The 18,183-nt window shown below is 36.8% G+C and overlaps 4 protein-coding genes and 1 long non-coding RNA gene across 6 annotated transcripts; 4 read left to right on the forward strand and 1 right to left on the reverse strand.

Annotated features, from left to right (window-relative positions):
• Positions 1 to 183: 183 nt before the first annotated feature.
• LOC148173042 (uncharacterized) lies at positions 184 to 6,997 on the forward strand. The gene is given in 17 exon segments (XM_088039830.1): positions 184 to 928; positions 969 to 1,372; positions 1,408 to 1,566; positions 1,612 to 2,599; positions 2,645 to 3,082; positions 3,130 to 3,417; positions 3,466 to 4,210; positions 4,256 to 4,420; positions 4,469 to 4,868; positions 4,914 to 5,215; positions 5,263 to 5,381; positions 5,426 to 5,627; positions 5,672 to 5,890; positions 5,936 to 6,068; positions 6,115 to 6,435; positions 6,487 to 6,708; positions 6,758 to 6,997. Coding segments are annotated over 17 exon segments (6,090 nt in total).
• An 895-nt stretch (positions 6,998 to 7,892) lies between these two features.
• Positions 7,893 to 8,501, forward strand: mRpL54 (mitochondrial ribosomal protein L54). The gene is made up of 2 exons (XM_088039952.1): positions 7,893 to 8,095; positions 8,142 to 8,501. Exons 1-2 carry the CDS (start codon positions 7,993 to 7,995, stop codon positions 8,456 to 8,458), a joined length of 420 nt encoding a protein of 139 aa, XP_087896078.1. The 5' UTR covers positions 7,893 to 7,992; the 3' UTR covers positions 8,459 to 8,501.
• Positions 8,435 to 9,351, reverse strand: LOC148173044 (uncharacterized). Its single transcript, XR_015770308.1, has 2 exons — positions 9,260 to 9,351; positions 8,435 to 9,210 (listed from the first exon to the last, which is right to left on the reverse strand). It is a non-coding gene; the product is annotated as an uncharacterized LOC148173044 (long non-coding RNA).
• Positions 9,352 to 9,428: 77 nt separating this feature from the next.
• Positions 9,429 to 15,340, forward strand: Gapvd1 (GTPase activating protein and VPS9 domains 1). 2 transcript variants are annotated; one of them, XM_088039947.1, is made up of 12 exons: positions 9,429 to 9,517; positions 9,773 to 9,904; positions 9,952 to 10,520; positions 10,567 to 10,768; positions 10,816 to 11,157; positions 11,206 to 11,407; positions 12,016 to 13,764; positions 13,808 to 14,010; positions 14,058 to 14,314; positions 14,361 to 14,687; positions 14,734 to 15,004; positions 15,052 to 15,340. In XM_088039947.1, the coding sequence occupies exons 2-12, from the start codon at positions 9,782 to 9,784 to the stop codon at positions 15,190 to 15,192; spliced, it is 4,386 nt and encodes a 1,461-aa protein (XP_087896073.1). In that variant the 5' UTR covers positions 9,429 to 9,517; positions 9,773 to 9,781; the 3' UTR covers positions 15,193 to 15,340. The 2 variants fall into 2 exon arrangements, with proteins under 2 accessions (XP_087896073.1, XP_087896074.1); XM_088039948.1 differs by having other exon boundaries at positions 13,811 to 14,010.
• Positions 15,341 to 15,478: 138 nt separating this feature from the next.
• On the forward strand, positions 15,479 to 18,164 carry Cyt-b5 (Cytochrome b5). The gene is made up of 3 exons (XM_088039954.1): positions 15,479 to 15,767; positions 16,096 to 16,298; positions 17,778 to 18,164. Exons 1-3 carry the CDS (start codon positions 15,657 to 15,659, stop codon positions 17,857 to 17,859), a joined length of 396 nt encoding a protein of 131 aa, XP_087896080.1. The 5' UTR covers positions 15,479 to 15,656; the 3' UTR covers positions 17,860 to 18,164.
• Positions 18,165 to 18,183: the final 19 nt, after the last annotated feature.

Genomic DNA, 18,183 nt, shown 5'->3' on the forward strand with positions numbered 1-18,183 from the left:
CAAGCCAAGACTCGACCTTCAACGCGTGCTCAACAGGTTCAAGATTTTTGCTTCTTTAAATCAAAACAATAACAAGTTTTACACCTGTCTGGATAAAGAACTAACGGATGTTCAAGAAGAATTTACATGTACATCAAAGTATCTGGTATTATCGGGTTTGTCATTTTCTAAGTTGTCATCCAAATGTCGTCTATAATTTCAAAAAAAGTCCTCGAGAGCACCACAAAAAAGACTCAAAAAGTTTTAAAAATCTACGAAGAAAATCAAAGACGATCCAAACTCACGATATGGCAAGCTCTTTTTCTTGTGTCAATATCTTTGAATTACTTTCTCACCACTTTCGCGTATGTTTTCTTAAAGGACAATATCACTCCAAGACTGTACTACTCTATGATGATCTTGGATATACACTACATCGTAAACTACCTAGCATCTCTAATAAACTTCTTCTTTAAAATTAAAACGATTGATGAGCACTTACAACCAACCAAGAACAAACTGATTCTAGTCACAGATTTCTTTTTCGCATTTCCATACTCTTACGTCTACGAAGCTGTTACAGATAAATCCAACTACAATTACTACATTTTTCTTACTCTGCGAACCACCACAATGTTTCGTTTAGTTCACCAAATGATTTTTTTCGGAAAACAATGGAACACTGCTGGAATAAACACCATGAAATACTTTACCATTCAATACGGGAGTTATTTGCTCACAAGAATACACACAACGGCATGTATTTGGTATCTTTCAATTTTTTCAAACGAAGGGCGTACCGAATATTCGAAAATAAACACTTTTCGTGAAAAATACCACAAAACCTCTGAAAAGTATCTCATTTCTTATCACTACGCCCTTACAAGTTTCACTAATCGAAATTTCGGAGAGATTGTTCCTGAGACTACCCTCCAAAAAGTCATATCAGGTGAGTTTTCCATTCCAAGAACCATAATCAATCTTCCTAGTTACGGTTTTTTCGATGGGCTTCATGTTTGCAACCGGAATTTTTATCGCCACGTTGTCTTATCTTTTGGATGCTAAACACAAGAGGAAGACCAATATGAAGCTTGAACTACTGAATATTCTCAAGTACTTAAAATCGACTGTTTTTAACAAACAGATTAAGAACTATTTCGAAACCCTGTGGTCGAAGAAATTGGGTGTTACTAAATCTCCACAATTCCAACTGTTGCCAGTTGCTCTGAAAAGTGACGTTTGCGTTGATACAAGTGTGGGGCTTCTTCAAACTTCCACGCTCTTCAAGAACACACCAGATCCATTCTTGAGAGTGCTTGCGAATTTGATTAAATACGAATTCTACCAAGAAGGAGACTTGATATATCATCGCAACGTCGTCAAGACTAAAATGGTATAGTTCACATTTGCACCAAACTAACTCTGTAGATTTTTATTGTTGTTGGTACCATCGATATCTTATCCACCGAAGACGATCAAAGTCCTGTCATTACTTTAAAAGCGGGAACGTGCTTGGGAGAAAGTGTTTTGGTGACAACTTGTCCGGCGAAAACTTCAGTTCGCGCAAGTTCTTACACGGAACTTCAAGTAACATTGATGGTACTTTTCACGTTTTCTATAACCGTGTTGTAGGTTTTGTACCGAAAAGACTTTGTGTCGTTGTTGGATCAGTACCCTCAAATTTACAATAATGTTAGGAATAATATTAGAAAACGCTTCATTAACGCAAGATTTTACGAAAAGAACCAAGAAGAAAGAATTGAGCTAACTCCTTTTGTTAGCAAAGAAGACGCAACAATTGTGGTGACACTAAAAAGCGGTTTAGATCAAAAGACAGACTATTTGGGGTTGTACAAGATTGTAAAAACACCCCCACGAATGGGTATTTGTCTTACTGCAAACTTCCCTTGGATTCTACACCCCGATAGTTCTTTTATAAAATTCTGGGAGTTGTGTGTAGTGCTGGTGTCAATCTTCATCAGTGTGACCTATCCATACTATTTTATTTTTCTGAAGAAGTACCCAGTTTGGTTCCAATTTTCGCAACACTTTGTCGATTTCTTTCTGGCCATCGATATAGTTCTAATCCTGACAACAGCAATCGACGGAAAAAATCGAATAATCCAGACTTTTACAGAAATCACCCAAAAACGTTTGACACAAACCAAATTTTACATAGATTTTCTTAGTTCTGTTAAAATCGAACTGTTCTACTGGATCTGGACAACAAACAAACGGTACAGCGAGGTTTTAAGACTAAACAGATTATTAAAGATCTTCAGGATTATTACACTTTTCCGAAGGGCTGAAAATAAGTTCGACTACAACCCCCAAGTTGTGAATCTCTTTAAATATGTTTTCTATATTCTTCTAATGGCGTACTGGTTCGCCGCTTTCTACTTTCTAGTAACTTGCTTTGAAGACCACTGTTCTGAAGATGGTTGGTACTTCACCAAGTTATTATACAACGTGAAGCAGCGACTCAGCGTCTCGTACACTTACCACGAAATCGTGACGTCGATATATTTTGCATTGTCGTGCTTAACCGGGCTATCGCCTGGTGACATTTTACCAAGCAACACCACGGATATGGTAATTACTGTGGTTGCCATGACTTGTGGTAAGTCTCCAAAATGAAGAGTTGAATTTCCAGAAGCTTTCTTAGGTGTTTGCAGTTTCTGCTGCTGTGTCTCCCAGTCCGCGGCTTTCCTTGCTCGCATGAACAAACCGTTCGACAATTTCCATGAGACTTTCTCTTTAGTCACACGCTTCATGAGAGAAAAATACATGTCAAAAGATCTCATTAGAAGAGTTAAAAACTATTTTATTCTCCAATGGAATTATGACTCAGCTTGCGCTCTCCAAGGAAAATCACTCTTTCGTAATTTAAACGAAGAAACCGAAACTAAGATTCGCATAAGCGAAAGACTGGAGATCTTTTCAAGTGCTCCACTTCTGGCAGAACAAAACGTAGATTTTTTGTTGTCGCTCTTGGTCGGTGCCACAAGTTTAGTTTTGCCTCCCAACGAGTTTGTAACGTACAAGGGAGAAACTATGAAGATTTGGTACTTTATTGAAGAGGGGTACTGCCTCCGGCAGTTTGGTAAAAGCAAAATGTCGCATTATCACAAGTTTATTTAATATTTTAAGAGAAAAGTTATGTGGTTCTGGGTCCAACAGCTTGCTTCGGCACCTTGTGCATGTTCTCCAGTGTTAACTCTCTTTGCACCGTGAAGACTTTGACACACGTTAAGTTGTTCTACATCACGGAGAAAAATTTCTGGAAGTCAGCTTCAATGTACCCATCAGTGACTTCACAGTTCAAAGAAGCATCTGCAAATTTCGATATAATAACAGAGTTTAAGAAAATACCCGTGAATCCAAATCTGACGTTATTGGCTATTGATAATATCCAGCACAGCTCTTCAGAGTTTGAAGGTAAACCTCTGAATACGTATTTACAACTTTGAGATTTAATTTTTTCAGGTTCTTTTCTTAATGTGGTTGCATACTGTAGACAAAACAACGAGGATTACAGTGCACCGTTTAAAGAACTCGGAATGTTGCGATGGGTACAGTTACTTCTGGCACCCATTTGTATTCTCCCATATGGGTCTTTTCTGGAACTTTGGCTTATAATGCGTCTTCTGGTTGCGGCTTCTGTTGTGGTTTTTGTACCATACGAAATTATCCAAATGCGTTACAACTCTGCGGTTACAACGTTCCTTTTTCTAACAGATTTAATAGCTTATCTAGATCTTTACTTGATGATGTTAGTTGGTTACTACGATTCAAAGAACCAGCTCGTGGTGCACCCTTTGAAAACTGCCTTCCATTACATCAAGGGAAAATTTCTGATTGATTTTATTTTGTGTTTTCCGTGGGCTGTGGTCATTTCTTATTTTACTCAAGAAGAAGAAGATTCAGATTGTCGCTACCACAAGTTCTTGAAGATGGTTAAGTTAGGACAAATCTACAACATCTTGCCTCTGTTTATGCAGCTTACACGCAACAAGAAAAGGCTGAAAGTAAGTTAAAAAACAGAACAGACAACACTGTGGTAGAGTAATATTCTTGAAGCTCTCAAGTATCTACCAGCAACTCTCATTCTAATTCATTTCTGGGCAACAATTTTGATTATCAACAGTTGTGGGTCTAAAGTGCCATCCGGCTCCAACCAGAGCTTAGTGACGCCATCACTGTACTGTAAAGAAGACTCATGGATTGATCGGTTGGTATTTAAAATTAGAAATGCACTTCTAATACTAACTTTTAGATCGAGGTTCCGCAACTTTACAACGCCTTATCAAATATACATATCTGCAGTTTATTACACCACCGGAATTTTGACTCTTTGTGGTTTTGGAGATATGACTCCACAATACCTGAGCACGGTTATTATTGTAATAACAATAATGATCTGTGGTGTCCTTTTTACTGGGTAGTTTTCTTTTTTAATCCTGAATTTTACTCTCTCCATTTTTATCAGATACGTTTATGCAAAAATTGCAAGTTTTAAAGCCCACTGGAACACTCTCCTCTTCAAGAACCGCAAAATGATTCTCGAACTAAAAGAATTTATGACAGACGAGAATGTAAGCGAAAAATTACACCTCCAAGTCATCGAACGAATTGAGTATGAATGGAAACGAAAGAAAGGAATCGAACCCAACGAAATCTTAAAGCGGTTGAATCCGGTCTTGCACCAAGACATCATTTACAAGATATTCGAACGAACTCTTTACAATGTGGCTCTGTTTGAAAACGTCGACAAAGTTTTTCTTCGGATATTCGGAAGCATTATCAAAGAAAAATACTATCTTAGACAAGAAACCATTTATCGAACCGACGATGTTATTTCAGATCTCTGCATTATTGAGCGTGGAGTGGTAAAAACACGTCGAACTGCCTTTAGGTCTTCAGTTATGTTTCAGGTGAGGATAATTTCGAAGTCTGGCAGCATGGAAGTCTTCATGGAAACTGGTGGAATTTTTGGAAACATCACATCAAATGAAAGACACAAAATCTCGATTAATGTCACAGCGTTGAGTAACGTGGATCTTTTGGTTTTGGATTCTAAATCTTTTTTCGGGATCCTGGAGGATTATCCAGCTGTTAAAACTACAATTGAAAGGAGTTTTACCAGAAGGACAGATTTTATTATACCGTCTTTCAGAACGGCGCAGGATACAGGCTTGGATTCAAGATCTTACGTAGATAAATCTGAGGATTTAAAGTTTAAACTGACACTTTTTTTTAGCCTGAAACTACCTCGAGTCTTAGCACTTTTGCTAGTCTTGTTGAATTTAAAGCCAGCATTCTCGGGTGTTGCTTAATTTGTCTACCATGGAAGCTCTTTCGTATTGCGATTCCACAGGATTCTCTCCTGTTCACTATTTTTGGTAAATTTGGATCAAATTTTCTTCTTCTGTGACAACTGTTGTAGATGTGTATTGTCTGATTCTAGTTTATATAGGATCCATAATTTTAACTTACCAGTTTTCCTTTCAACACCACTCATTCTATTTCCTCTGCTTTGCAATCTACGCAGATTTAACGTTTGTGCTAAAGATAGTGTTGGAAATGCACAGAACTTACGAGAGTCCGTACGGAGAGATTGTCACTTCAAATACAAAAATAATGGAAGAGTAAGTGTGGTTTTAGAACCGCACTGTCTACCAAACAATTTTAGGTACTTCAGAAAGAAGACTCTCGAACGAATTATCGATTTATTCATAAATTTTCCTCATTATTACATCGTCTTCTTTGTTGCACTCTTCAGAACGTTTAATACTTATCTTGTTTTTTCAACAATGAGAATGTTGACTATCTTGAGATTATTTTATTTCTTTGAATACTACAAGAAGAAGGAGAATCAGCTCATGGCAAACAGACTGAAATTAAAAATCTGGTGGTTATTAGACAAAGTATGTGCGTTTTGTGACTGAGATTTCAGTGCCTCTGTGGTGTGGGGAACCCTAGTCATCCATTTTTTCGCATGCGGATGGTACCTGTGTGCGTGTCCTCTAAAGCAATGCTTAGAGAATTCTTGGATTAAAGAAATCTTCAATACGGAGATAGAAGACTCAGTAAGCGATAATACTTATAAGGTTGCATTTTTCAACGATTTTGTAGAAAAAACTGGACGTCTATGTCACCTGTGCCTATTTTATAATAACACTATTAACCAGGACAGGCACTGGAGACATCGTCGCGTTCAACCTCGAAGAACAAATCTACATATCGATAGTCATGATCAGTGCGATTTTTCTTACTGGTATTTTTATTGGTGAAATTTGGAACCTCATTAGGTCTGTCACCATCTCGAGGGTTCAATACGACCACTCCATTAACGAATTAAGACAGTTTGTTCTAAATAATGGAATAAGTCAGTACAAATTTAAAAAAATGTGGAAGTACTTGAGGCAACTGTGGTCAGTGAGCAACGGAACCCAAGCAAGAACTAGCAGAATTTTGTTACTATTTTACTAACGAAACAAGTTCCAGGTTCCTCGTGCAATGTCAGTTCTTCATTCCGCGACATTTCAACATCTAATGTCGGATATCTATCTGTATCATTTGAAGGATTCGTACTTATTTGCTGAAGTTGAGGACGCGTTTGCTAGACAAGTTTGTCAGTATTTTAGAAGAACGATATTTTTTCCTGGGAACTACATAGTACAGCATGGAGATATTAACAATACCATGTACTTCATCCACTTTGGGGAAGTTAGTAATCGATCGGGAATTATGAAAAAAATTAACTGATTTTTCTTAGGTTGATATTATCACTGTTCATTCAAATTTGACCGAAACTATCCATGAAGTTTTACGGACTGGTGACATGTTTGGGGCCTTACAAGGATTGTACCGTAACGTGCCACATCATTTTTCTTTTCGGGCACGCACGACTGTGCATGTTGTGGGTTTACAACTCAGCGATTGGGAGCACTTGATGGATTTTTTTCCTGAGAGTAAAGAGTCCATTTTTTCGAAAACCAACAAAGTCAATGTTTAGAAGTTTGTAAACATTAAAATAAACGTGCTTTGTTTTAATTATGTTTTTTGTACTTTTTTTGTAGATTAAAATTGTTCCAATGGTTCTGTTGAATCGCCGAATTTTCAAATTGCATACCAATTTTTATAACTAACAGAATTTCTCTAAGAATTTTGCGGATTGAGTGAAAACTTCTGCTGTTTTCTCGCAATTTAGCTGTTAAATCTTGATAAAAACCAGTGGTTTTCTAGATTTCAAGCTTCACTCTGCGAATCCAACCCAGAAAACAGCCAGTATGGACGAAAGATTGTCATTTAGCATCAAAATAAGGGAATTTCTTTACGAATTTTGCAGGTTTCGTGAAGACTTCTGCTGTTTTCTCGCATTTTTGCCGTTGAATCTTGATAAAAATTAGAAGTTTTTTAAATTTCAAGCTCCACTCTGCGAATCCAACCCAGAAAACAGCCAGAACGGACGAAAAATATTCATTTAGCTTCGAAATAAGCGGTTTTCTCTGCGAATTTTGCAGATTGCGTGAAGGAAGATTTCTCCTGTTTTCTTGCGATTTAGGTTGGCAGCGGATTTAAAGCTTACCACATTTCAACCCTAATTTCAGTCTAATTTAGGGAAAAGTTCTTTTCTTTAACCTGCAAATAATAAAAAAATATAGATAAACATATAGATGCATTTGAAATCGAAAAAACTTATCTCTCAGTATTAGACATGCAAATCTGAAAAAATGGCTATATAAATTTGCACTTACGTTTTTTTCTCTTCGTCTTTTAAGTCATTGTACTTACAAGCGACTAATAAACATGCCAATTTTTTATTAAAAACAGCATTAAACAAACAAATATTCTAAAATAATAAACAATTTTAAACGTAAAATTCAAAATTCAAATGAATCCCTAATGCCGCCAAACGTTTGACAGATCAAACTCAACATAACCTAACTTTAAAACATAACCTCATCGAATAAAACCCCTTAACTTAAAATTTAACAAAATTGCAGCACGATGTCCTCGTGTGGGGCCCTCAGACTTTTAACGATTTGCAAACACACCCCTAAATTTCAGTTCAACTTTCCCTCATGCAACTACGCCAAAAAAGACACAGGAAGTAAGTGCCCGATTTGTTAAATTCGCATTTTAAAATTGATTTCTAGGCGTTAGTATGATCGGTGGAGCGTTAAAAAAGAAGAAATTGGGGAAACTCGGACCTGTAGTTGAAAAAAAAGTATTACCGGTAGAAACAGACCCGCAAAAACTTGTAAAGTTTGTGTGTGGTTCCAACATTTATGTAACTGGGCAAGACGTGGAAATAAAACCTAATAGTGAGTATCCTGAATGGTTGTGGAGCGTAAGAACGGGGCCACCTCCACCCTTAGAAGAATTGGATCCTGAATCTATGACTTATTGGAGGCGGATTAAGAAAATGGGTATGAAAAGAAACAATCAGTTAGCAAAACTTAGAAGATTTTAATTGTGTTAGATAAAGTTAATAAAATTCTTTAACTGAAATGGTACTTTTACAGAGTTTTTATTTACGTAATCCATGACAATGAACTGAGTTATTGAATCAAGTTTTTCACCGATTATTTTACAGTCCACGTGTAAATCAACGGTCTTTTTCAAGTCCCCGAATTGAAGGCGAGAAAACAATAATACAACATTTGTGGTTTTAGCAACACTTTGAAGCAAGTTGAAGTTTTGTTTGGAAAACTGCGCCAAACTCAGATTAGCGTTGTTCTGTTTAGCCACCCCAAACTGCGACGTTATATCATCCACAATCAACATATTAACGTTATCTCGTTCTTGTATAACCCGTTCCAAGAATCTAAGAGTCATTTCAATCTGATCATGATCATAACAATTGAGCACTGTAATATGACTTAAGGCTTTCTCAATGATTGGCCTTCTCTGCTCAACATTTAAGTGCTTCAATTGTGCATCAATGACACTTGTTATTTTTACGATGTTGATATGGTGGTTTGTGTTAACAAAGGCCACTCCTGAGCCTCTCCAATCAGTGTTGATTTCAGTTGGTAGGATGCATCTGACTAGGAAATCAACCAGTAAATCATTACTAAATTCGCCTGAGATTTCTATGATTGCATTTGAGGGTATTTTGTTAGGGAATAGCTTGGGGTTGATCTCGCCTAAAGAAAAAGAAGAGGATGCCTGTTTTATCCTTGAGAGTAACTGGACCCCAGATTCAATTTGTCCCTGCATTCCCTAAAAAAAATAAGTTAGTAAAAGATAATTCGGGGTTTCACTGATGTACAAAAATTGCATAATTTCGAGATAAGGAACCATCAATTGAGATTAAAATTTAATTGTTTATCATAAATTGTTGAACAATAAACGGACACCACTGGCAACGCATGCGCATGTCGTCCCAGTGTTGTTGATTTGACATGTTCCAAATTGACAAATGTGTCAAAACAAAGCATTTATTTAGTGTTTCGAGGTCCTAAAACCCGTTAAAAGTGTTTTAATTTGTGCAACAGATGTAAATAATTATATTTTTTGCAAGTCTAAGGTATGATTGTCACTATAGACTTTTCTTGTTAATATGTGAAAAAATAAGAGAGGTTAGGTTGATCTAATATTGACTAAAAACTTTCTCTTCATGTTATTTTAGTAACAAATAAAAATATCTAACATGTTCACGTCCAGTTTTGGTCGTAAAGCTATATTTTCTTGCTGTGCAATAAAAAAATCTATTTTAATCAGTAACTGGCACCACCATTTAAAAAACAGTCTGGTGGGTCTCCTCAACTCTCACTGCTTGTAGGTGCCGAAAATGAAAGACACTGAAGGAGAGGAGAAGGAAGACAGAAATGTCTTTAAGTTATTGTCGCAATTACGCAAAGAAAAGTTGTTTATCACCAGTGAAAAATCCAACATCCAGAAACTGAACAAAGCGGTAGGTACTAAAGAGCGTTTTTTACAATGTAGTCATTTTTCTCTTAGATTAAGAAGAAAACACAAGTTTTGGTTGAATCGACATGGATAGCGACAAAACAAAGACTTTATTTGTTGACTCAGAGAGAATTTACATCCCAGAATTATGAACATATCAAGGCCGTGGCGAGCGCGGAATTTGTAGAAGCCAAGACACTTTTAGGTTTTCAGAATGCTGTTAAAATAGAGAGTTTGTTACAAATTCTGCGCGAACAACCCGATCACCTCGCTAGATGGTTGTTCCATGGAGAAAAATTGGTGGATGAGCCCGCTCAGTATTCAAGTGTTTTACAGACTGTAGTGACCGGACTGTATGCTTCTTGCATTTTCCCAGATGATACTAATCACATGTTGAAGCTATTGTATGAACTTGCCAAGTTACAGCTTACTAAAAGTGAAAATCCTAGATGTATGCTTAAACAGGGTACTTGTTCTTTTAAGAACTTGTATTTTATTTTTACTGAAGTTTTACCTACTGCAAAGTTTTTTCTAAGTGCGGCCTTAGAACTACCTATACTACGTTTGTCTTCTCACAAAGATTTCTATTTAGATGTTGATCCAGATAAAACGCTTATGAGGTAAGGTCGTGTTGTTTTCTCTCATGATTCACAACTCTTTTATTAGGTACAAACAAAATGTACATAACTTGAAATCAGAATTCAGGGATATCCAGCAGTATCGCCGCGAGGTGATAAAGAGATTAGCTGAACTCACCAACTACTTCATTTGCTCATTGCGCGAAAATGTCTACAGCTTCCCAAAACCTATCGCTTGGATAACGTATCAAATCTCTAAAATTATCACCAAGTCTTTTGGCAGCAAAGAAGTCAGTTAATTGTTAATTTAAAATAGTATTTTAATATCGAATTTCAGGCTAACGCTATAGTAACGGAATTAATCTTCACCCTGTATATATGCCCAGCTATTGTGGATCCAGAACAATACTGCATTTGTGACACCCAAGTCACGGATGTTACCCAACACAATCTAATGCAAGTCGCGCAGATCTTGCAAGTTCTTGCACTGAATAAGTTTGAATCTCCAGACGCCAGACTGAATGATATTTACAGTTTGTTGGATAACGACATTGTTTGTAACTTTCTGGAAGATATTTTGTTCAATTTGGAATACGATGAAAATACTCCACCTGTTGATATATCACCGCAAGTCGTAAGAGAATCGGCTTTGATAGCCGAGGACGACTTAAACCATCTGGTTGGTTCATTTAACTGAAATGATTTTTTCTCATGCGGTTTTCTACAGGTAATGTTCCTTCAAAAAGTATACAATGAACCAACTCTAAACGATAACGCTAAGAAGAATGCTTTGGGAAATAACTCAATTGAAGAACAAGTAGCTTCTCTTATTCTGCCTTCCTCTCTTGAGAGCTCGCCGAAGACTAGCAAACCCTTCACGAACGGATTTTCGGAGAATAATCTGAAGAAGTCGAATTTTTTGTCTTTGGGTAAGTGAAGCAATAAATTACAAAAGTCGTATTGTACTGCTTTAGCTACTTTAATTGAGATAAGCATTACATAAAACTTGTTTACTTTAAAAATTGCATGACTGATACTATTTATTTGCTATTTTTATGGCGCAATATACACGTTGTTGCACAAACATTTTTTCGGAATCGTCATTACGATAAAATTGATTAAATTTCAGTATCACAAGGCTTGTTTTTAAGCAGTCATTGTTCTCTGCATAGTTGCATCATCGCATTTTTAAAGTCTTTTTTATCGTTTTTTATGGTTTTATGCCCGATCTCGACTATAATCGCCTCCAACACTTGGTTGTTAAATAACTATTAATCGTTCCACAAATAGGAAATTACCTCCAGCTTCGCTAACTTCCTGTATGAATACAAATAAATTTACTGCCGGTTATTAACCTGTTGCAATCATAATAATAACAGCAAAACCGGTGGCCTTACGTTGTATTCAGTCTACTAAATGAGGCTTTAAAATGAGACCATAAAATTTTGCGTTTTTTGTTCGTAAACGAAAAATTTCAATTCTTATCGTGTCTTAACTGCCGCTAAAACTCTCAGTAATTAATTTTCACTCCACTTAGTCACGAAAAATCACACTTCAAAGTCACGAGAAGAAATCGCGGAGAACGACCCCCAAACTGTCCTAATATTCTCCTTGGACAAAGACCTGGGCGAGCCCGTAGGTCTCTTCCCCGAAGAAAAAGTCTTGAGAATGAACATAAACATCAAAAAAGAAGTCAAACTACCAAAACCACCCACAGAAATCATCCCCGAAGCTGTAAACGGGCGCGCCGAAGAAAAACAACAATACCCGAACTTCCAAGATGAGGGTTCGATCGGTAACACTTCCGATAATCTTGAAGCTATTTCTGAAGCTGCGAGTAATCACTCGGTGGCGAGTAGTCTTGAGATGGAAAATGAAGATCAGAATGATAATCTTTCCGATATGATTTCTGCAAATGTGTCGGGTCGTGGGACTCCGAATATTTCAGGGAGAGACACTCCGAGTTCTCAAGTTAACGATATTGAAGAGAGGCCTTTACCAGAGGCTAGACAAGTGGATATTGCTCAGCCTCAGCCTCAGATTAGTAGGCAGATTAGATCTGAAATCGATGATAAATTCTGTAAGTTTGAAATTAAGAAGTTGTTGGAAGGGGATGAGACGATTTCTATCATTTCTGAGACTTGGAGTACAGACGTTTTGGCTTCGGATAACGAAACTATAGATGCTGGAGACGGTCGGATGGAACGTCAACAATTACAATTAGGAGACCAAGCTGTGAATGAAGTTCCCACGGGAAATATCCTCGATATTTCAGAGACTCAAAGCGAAAGTGCATGGTCTACTGATGTCATGGCGTCAGATACAGACAGAATGACTGAAGTTGATAACGATGACGCTGGAAGTGTCGCGCAATCTGATGACACCAACAGTGTGGCACGATCTGACGACACCCGATCTGAAACTGAAGAGAATCTGATAACTCCCGCAAGCCGAAGACTGTCTAATTCTTCAAACAGTTACGTAAACCATGTAAACTACGTAAACTACCAAGAGTACAGAAAAGTTGAAATCAAGAACGACGTAAAAACGGACAACAATGCCAACAATGTTATGTTCAAATCAGTCACCACACTCAGTGATAGTCAGCAGATCGCCCACAATTCCATGTCATTTTCAGAACTCAAAACTACAACGTACAATTCTAATCGAGTCGCAAGCAGGTTACAAAAAGACGCACCAGGCCCTAGTGGCTTCAATTCCAGTCCGTCTGAACTTCTGAAACAGAACAACTACGACGAGCGGCCTAACGAGATTTTACTCAGTAACTGCAGCTTAAACTCGAGTTCCAGTGGCAGCAGTAGCAACAGTTTTGAAAACAAGCATTCCCATGCTGAAAACTGCGAGAGATGGGAGAGCAAGCAGTGGCTAAATAGTTCCGGAAGCAGCTTAAATGTAACTTCCACACCTTCAGAAAGCACAAGCGAACTCTCAGTCTTGAGCGTCAGTAATTTAAATAATCCTGGCAACATCTTAGCGAAGAAATCAGGAACGGTACTGAACAGTCGTAGCTTAAAACCATCCGCTTCTACTGGGGCTATTCCTAAAAGTATTAGCTTTGATATGAGCGCCGATAAGGGGGATAAGTACTTGGATGATGATCAAAGAAGTAAACGAGGCGGTTTCTTCGGGAAACTGAGAATGGGCTTCAAGAACAGACGAGGCAAGTCGTTTCGCAACCAAGATGACTTTCGACTAGACGCGGATGATTTCGCTGGACCAAACAAGAAAACTCCAAATGAATCTCCAGTCAAACTAAACAGCTCAGGTTCGTTAAAATGTGTTAAACGATCAAAAAAAACTGTTTCCAGAAGTTTCAGAAGATATCCTGGCGAAATATCGAACGAAACCGTTTCTAGAGAGCAGCCCCATGAAAGTAACCAATGGAAATGATAAATCGGCTTCGAAGATTCGACCAGTTGATGAAAATTCCGAAAATAGTTTTGATGATATTAAGAAGAAACTTCGCGTAGTTTTAAGTAATACAACGTCGCAAACCCCCAGAGTTATTAAGGTAGGTTTAATTCCAATAAGATGGTAGATTGTTTCTTTCGTTTTCAGCAAGAAAATAAGTTACCAGTCAAAAGTAAGGTCGAAACAATTCTTAGATTAGAACTAGGTAAGGCCCGGAAACTCAAGGAGTGGTCAAACATAGCCCGAATCTCTGAAACGTTAAGATTTGTGAACCTGTTGAACGAAAGTACCTGTTTGAGTTTGCTTCATTCGTTACATGAAGATTTTTTGCAACGTTCTGTATATATGGACTATTTGATTGACTCCCACCAAGAGTTACTATTTTGTCAATCATATCTTGAAGGGTAAGAAACAATACAATCCAAGAGCGGTACTTAAGTTTTCTTTCAGTCTTGGCGAACAAATCAATAATGAGAAAGAGCAGTGCGACAAATATCTAAGTATTATTTGCGTAAAGAAGTTTTTAATGGAACAAGAGGGTAGAATTGTTCAATTCTGCGAAGAATTTAAAGAAATCAGTTTATCTGACGAAAAGTGCGATTATTTGAACAATTTTTACGAACAATTATACTCAATCATGCAGAGAAATAGTTTATGGCAAGAAATGTTGAAGAATGGAGGAGATGTGATTAAAGTTACTCTAGAACGTTCCATTATGAGCAAAGTTTATAAATACGCTCTTTATCCAAATGGCGATGGCGATCGGCACAGGGACCAGTAAGTCACGTCTTTAACTTACACACTTATGTATGGCTATTTTTAGCGTTCTTTACCAACACATTGAAAAATTATCGAACCTTATAAGGCCTGACCACAAGGATTTAATGATTGATAAAATCTTCTTAAGAGAAATGCCCTGGATACCCGCTCAAGACGCTCTGAAACCCATGAATGCTTATAAGACGCCGAGGGATAAAGTCAACTGTGTGGTCCATTGCGCTAAATGCATAATGGATTTGTTGTCTTTTTCGCAAAACGCGGGTTCCACGACTGCCGATGACTTCACGCCGGTGCTGGTCTACGTAATAATAAGGGTAAATAATTTGGGGTTGTAGATGTGGATTTTTATGTTTGTTTTCAGGTAAATCCAGAGGATCTTCTATCAACTATACAATTTGTGAACAGCTTCTATCAAAATCAAATCGGGGGTGAAGAACTTTATTGGTGGACACAGTTTTGTTCCGCCGTGGAGTATATTAAAACGATGGATTATTCCGATTGACAAATAGTTTTCCACAATAATCTTTATATGAATATATTTCTTGTATAAAATAATTTATATAATTTCATTAATGTTTTAGTTTTCATTAATTGAGTAAGTATATTTTAAATATCAAATTGTTAATACATTAAACAAGGGGGTTTGAAATAAAAAAATGCCAACAATTATTCGTTTTCTTTTTTTCTATTGTAATCCTAAACTTATTAGTCATTACGAAAGTTTCGTTGTTGCTAATTAATTTTCAAATTTCGCGGCGCCCCATGTGACATGTGTCAGCCGTCATTACTGTCAAACTTGAAGGTTGTGTGCGCTGGCCGAAGTCAGTCATTTTCCAGCGTCACTGGTCAAAGATCAAGGTTTTTGTTAACAAATTTCTAGTACATTTAAGAATTGACGTCTAAGCGTAGTTCTAATTTGTAGTTCCTAGTGATTTGACGTAAAAAGTGCTTAGCTGGACTAGCAAAATGACCACCAAAGAATATTCTCTTGCGGAGGTGAAAAAACACAACGATAATCAGAGCACTTGGATAGTAATTCACAATAATATTTATGACGTGACGGCGTTTTTAAATGAGGTAGGCAATGCAATTGCAATTATTATTAGTATAAGCCTCCGGCAATTTTCAATTGAACTCGATGAAGCAAAATTGCTTGAATATGGGGTGTTCAAAGAGCAACAAGTATAGGTCAGGTTTTATTGTGATCACCGCGTTGAGCCCCTATTTTTAGGCTTGATAAGTCTTAATTACATAATGTCTCATCTTATCTTCATTACTTGCAACTTTTTGCCCTATATTTTCACCATGAGAGGTAATTTTCATAATAAATAGTGTCGCGCCCAAGGTAATCGGGTGCTAATAACAGTTAACACCTCTTTTCTTAAGTTAATTTTCTCTTTATTAGCATCCTGGCGGTGAGGAAGTCCTTCTAGAACAAGCCGGAAAAGACGGAAGTGAAGCCTTCGAAGATGTGGGTCATTCTAGCGATGCCCGCGAGCTAATGAAAAAATACAAAATAGGAGAGTTAATTGAATCAGAAAAGAAGCCTGTGAAAGAAAAGAATGTTGATTGGACCAGCGGAGCTTCACAGTCATCCTCCTCTCAGAGGTGTGTAGTCATCTGAAGTATGTTGTATGTTAGCAGATTCAATACATTGCGAGTCATCGTATGACTTCACATTTCCGCGTCTTTCCACTTTCCGAAATTTTGTTTTAATCGTACGTTCGATGATGACGAAATCCAAGGTTTTTATAATCGGTCAAAACATTTTGCAGTAACCTTGTTTTTTAGTTCTCTTGGGTATTACACGACATTGCAAAAATAACACATTTCATTCTATGCGTGTTTCTGCAATCTCATCACAGATTTGCAGGTGATACTTCAAGATTTAATCGTTATATCGCAAAATTGAAAATGCTTCGTAAGAACAAGTTGTCAAATTTTTATCAGGATGATAAGAACTTTGAGTTATGGTACCACTAGGTCAATTGGATTGGCATGGATAAGCTATACAACATTGCAAGACTTTATGCAAAAATAAATTATCGTGACTCATTGTTCAATTTTCGTTGATATTTATAGGTACGAATAGTTTCGTTCTAGCTGCACTAGAAAAGGATTTTATCGAATTTCTTCAGAGAACTTCTTCTCCTTCGACATAATTTTACAAAAAAAAATTGGAGGAATACTAGGATGGCTCTGGAATTCCTGTCATGCGCTATTTTGTCGCTTTGTTTTCATAGTGTCAACATCACTTGTATCAAGATTTCAGTTTCGGTTTTGTGTCCAAGTTTTGATTTTCGGGCTTCAAACGACAACTAGAACTGTTTTTTTCAAAACTAACTTTACTCAGTGTTTAGGATTAGCTACAAATGTCAGTTGAAAAAAATTTAAACCCACATTTGCAATGAGCGGCAAAGTTTGTTTACATTTTATAGCCACTCTTAATGCTACAAACATTTATAATAAACACTTTGTAGAACAAAACAAAAAAATGCTGGAGGTACTTTAGGTCAGTTTGACCTTAAATCAAAAGCGAATTGTCTCAAGTGTTGACCATCTTAATCAAGCGAGGACGAAAACTTTGCCCGGGATTTGGACGCAAAAAAAGAAGGATTCTATTCTGTCTTACAACCTTCAAGTTTATAATTATGTGCTGCGGACAAACAATTGTTTTTTGATCTTTGGTGACCAGAAAAAGCTCTCATTGACACAAATATTTTCTCAAATGCAATCTGAATAGTTGTACTAAAATAAACACATTCTTATCTGCTGACTAATTCAAAAATCAGTGTAAATTTTTGAGGGTTATAGGTCAGTGTCAGTAGCATTAAAGTACTTTGCCCCTCATTATAAAGGCGTTTGAGTAACTTGAAAGTATTTCACTGTTTCATGGTTTAGAAAAAAATCTCTTATCTTCCTGCTCCACTGATATTTTATCTTTTCAATAAGTCACCTTGATTTCTGCAAGTAATATGTTTAAACGTGGAAAGTGGAGTCATCATTTGAGTTTATTGATTCGTGTTAACATTCGACATCCTATTTCCATTTGCAAATGAACTTACTGATTTATGACTCTTTTTGCAGCTCCTTCAAATCATGGATTTTGCCCGTCACTCTCGGTTTATTGGCCACGATAATTTACCGCGTTTACTTCCAATCACATTAAAGACTAACAACAGTTAGATTGTATTAAGGTGCATTTATGGTTTAACTAGGGTTTAGTTCTTGCGTAAATTTCCAGTAAAGTAATTTGGGTTTTATTGTTACATTGATTTTAAAAATGTAGTCTATTCAGTAAAGTGTTGTTTTTCTTTACACGGGAAGAAAAATGTACTGAATCACAACAACGGCTATAAGTGCGAGTGAAGTAGTCTGTAAGGTAATTAAGAATGTTAAAAAAATGAACAGTTTGTTAATGCTATCTGTAAGTTTTTATTCGAAGAAATAAAACACACTTTACAATAATAATAATCAGCTTTATTTTCTAATA

This window comes from Gnatocerus cornutus, chromosome 6, assembly GCF_029298725.1.
Source record: "Gnatocerus cornutus isolate USDA-ARS CGAHR chromosome 6, icGnaCorn1.1, whole genome shotgun sequence".
Taxonomy (NCBI): domain Eukaryota; kingdom Metazoa; phylum Arthropoda; class Insecta; order Coleoptera; family Tenebrionidae; genus Gnatocerus; species Gnatocerus cornutus.

Coding starts and splice junctions, on each gene's coding strand:
- mRpL54 (XM_088039952.1), top strand. CDS start 7,993: ATGTCCTCGTGTGGGGCCCTCAGACTTTTAACGATTTGCAAACACACC. Junction 8,096..8,141: donor CGCCAAAAAAGACACAGGAA/GTAAGTGCCCGA, acceptor ATTGATTTCTAG/GCGTTAGTATGATCGGTGGA.
- Gapvd1 (XM_088039947.1), top strand. CDS start 9,782: ATGAAAGACACTGAAGGAGAGGAGAAGGAAGACAGAAATGTCTTTAAG. Junction 13,765..13,807: donor AGTCAAACTAAACAGCTCAG/GTTCGTTAAAAT, acceptor AACTGTTTCCAG/AAGTTTCAGAAGATATCCTG. Junction 15,005..15,051: donor TGGTCTACGTAATAATAAGG/GTAAATAATTTG, acceptor GTTTGTTTTCAG/GTAAATCCAGAGGATCTTCT.
- Cyt-b5 (XM_088039954.1), top strand. CDS start 15,657: ATGACCACCAAAGAATATTCTCTTGCGGAGGTGAAAAAACACAACGAT. Junction 15,768..16,095: donor TGACGGCGTTTTTAAATGAG/GTAGGCAATGCA, acceptor TCTCTTTATTAG/CATCCTGGCGGTGAGGAAGT. Junction 16,299..17,777: donor CAGTCATCCTCCTCTCAGAG/GTGTGTAGTCAT, acceptor CTCTTTTTGCAG/CTCCTTCAAATCATGGATTT.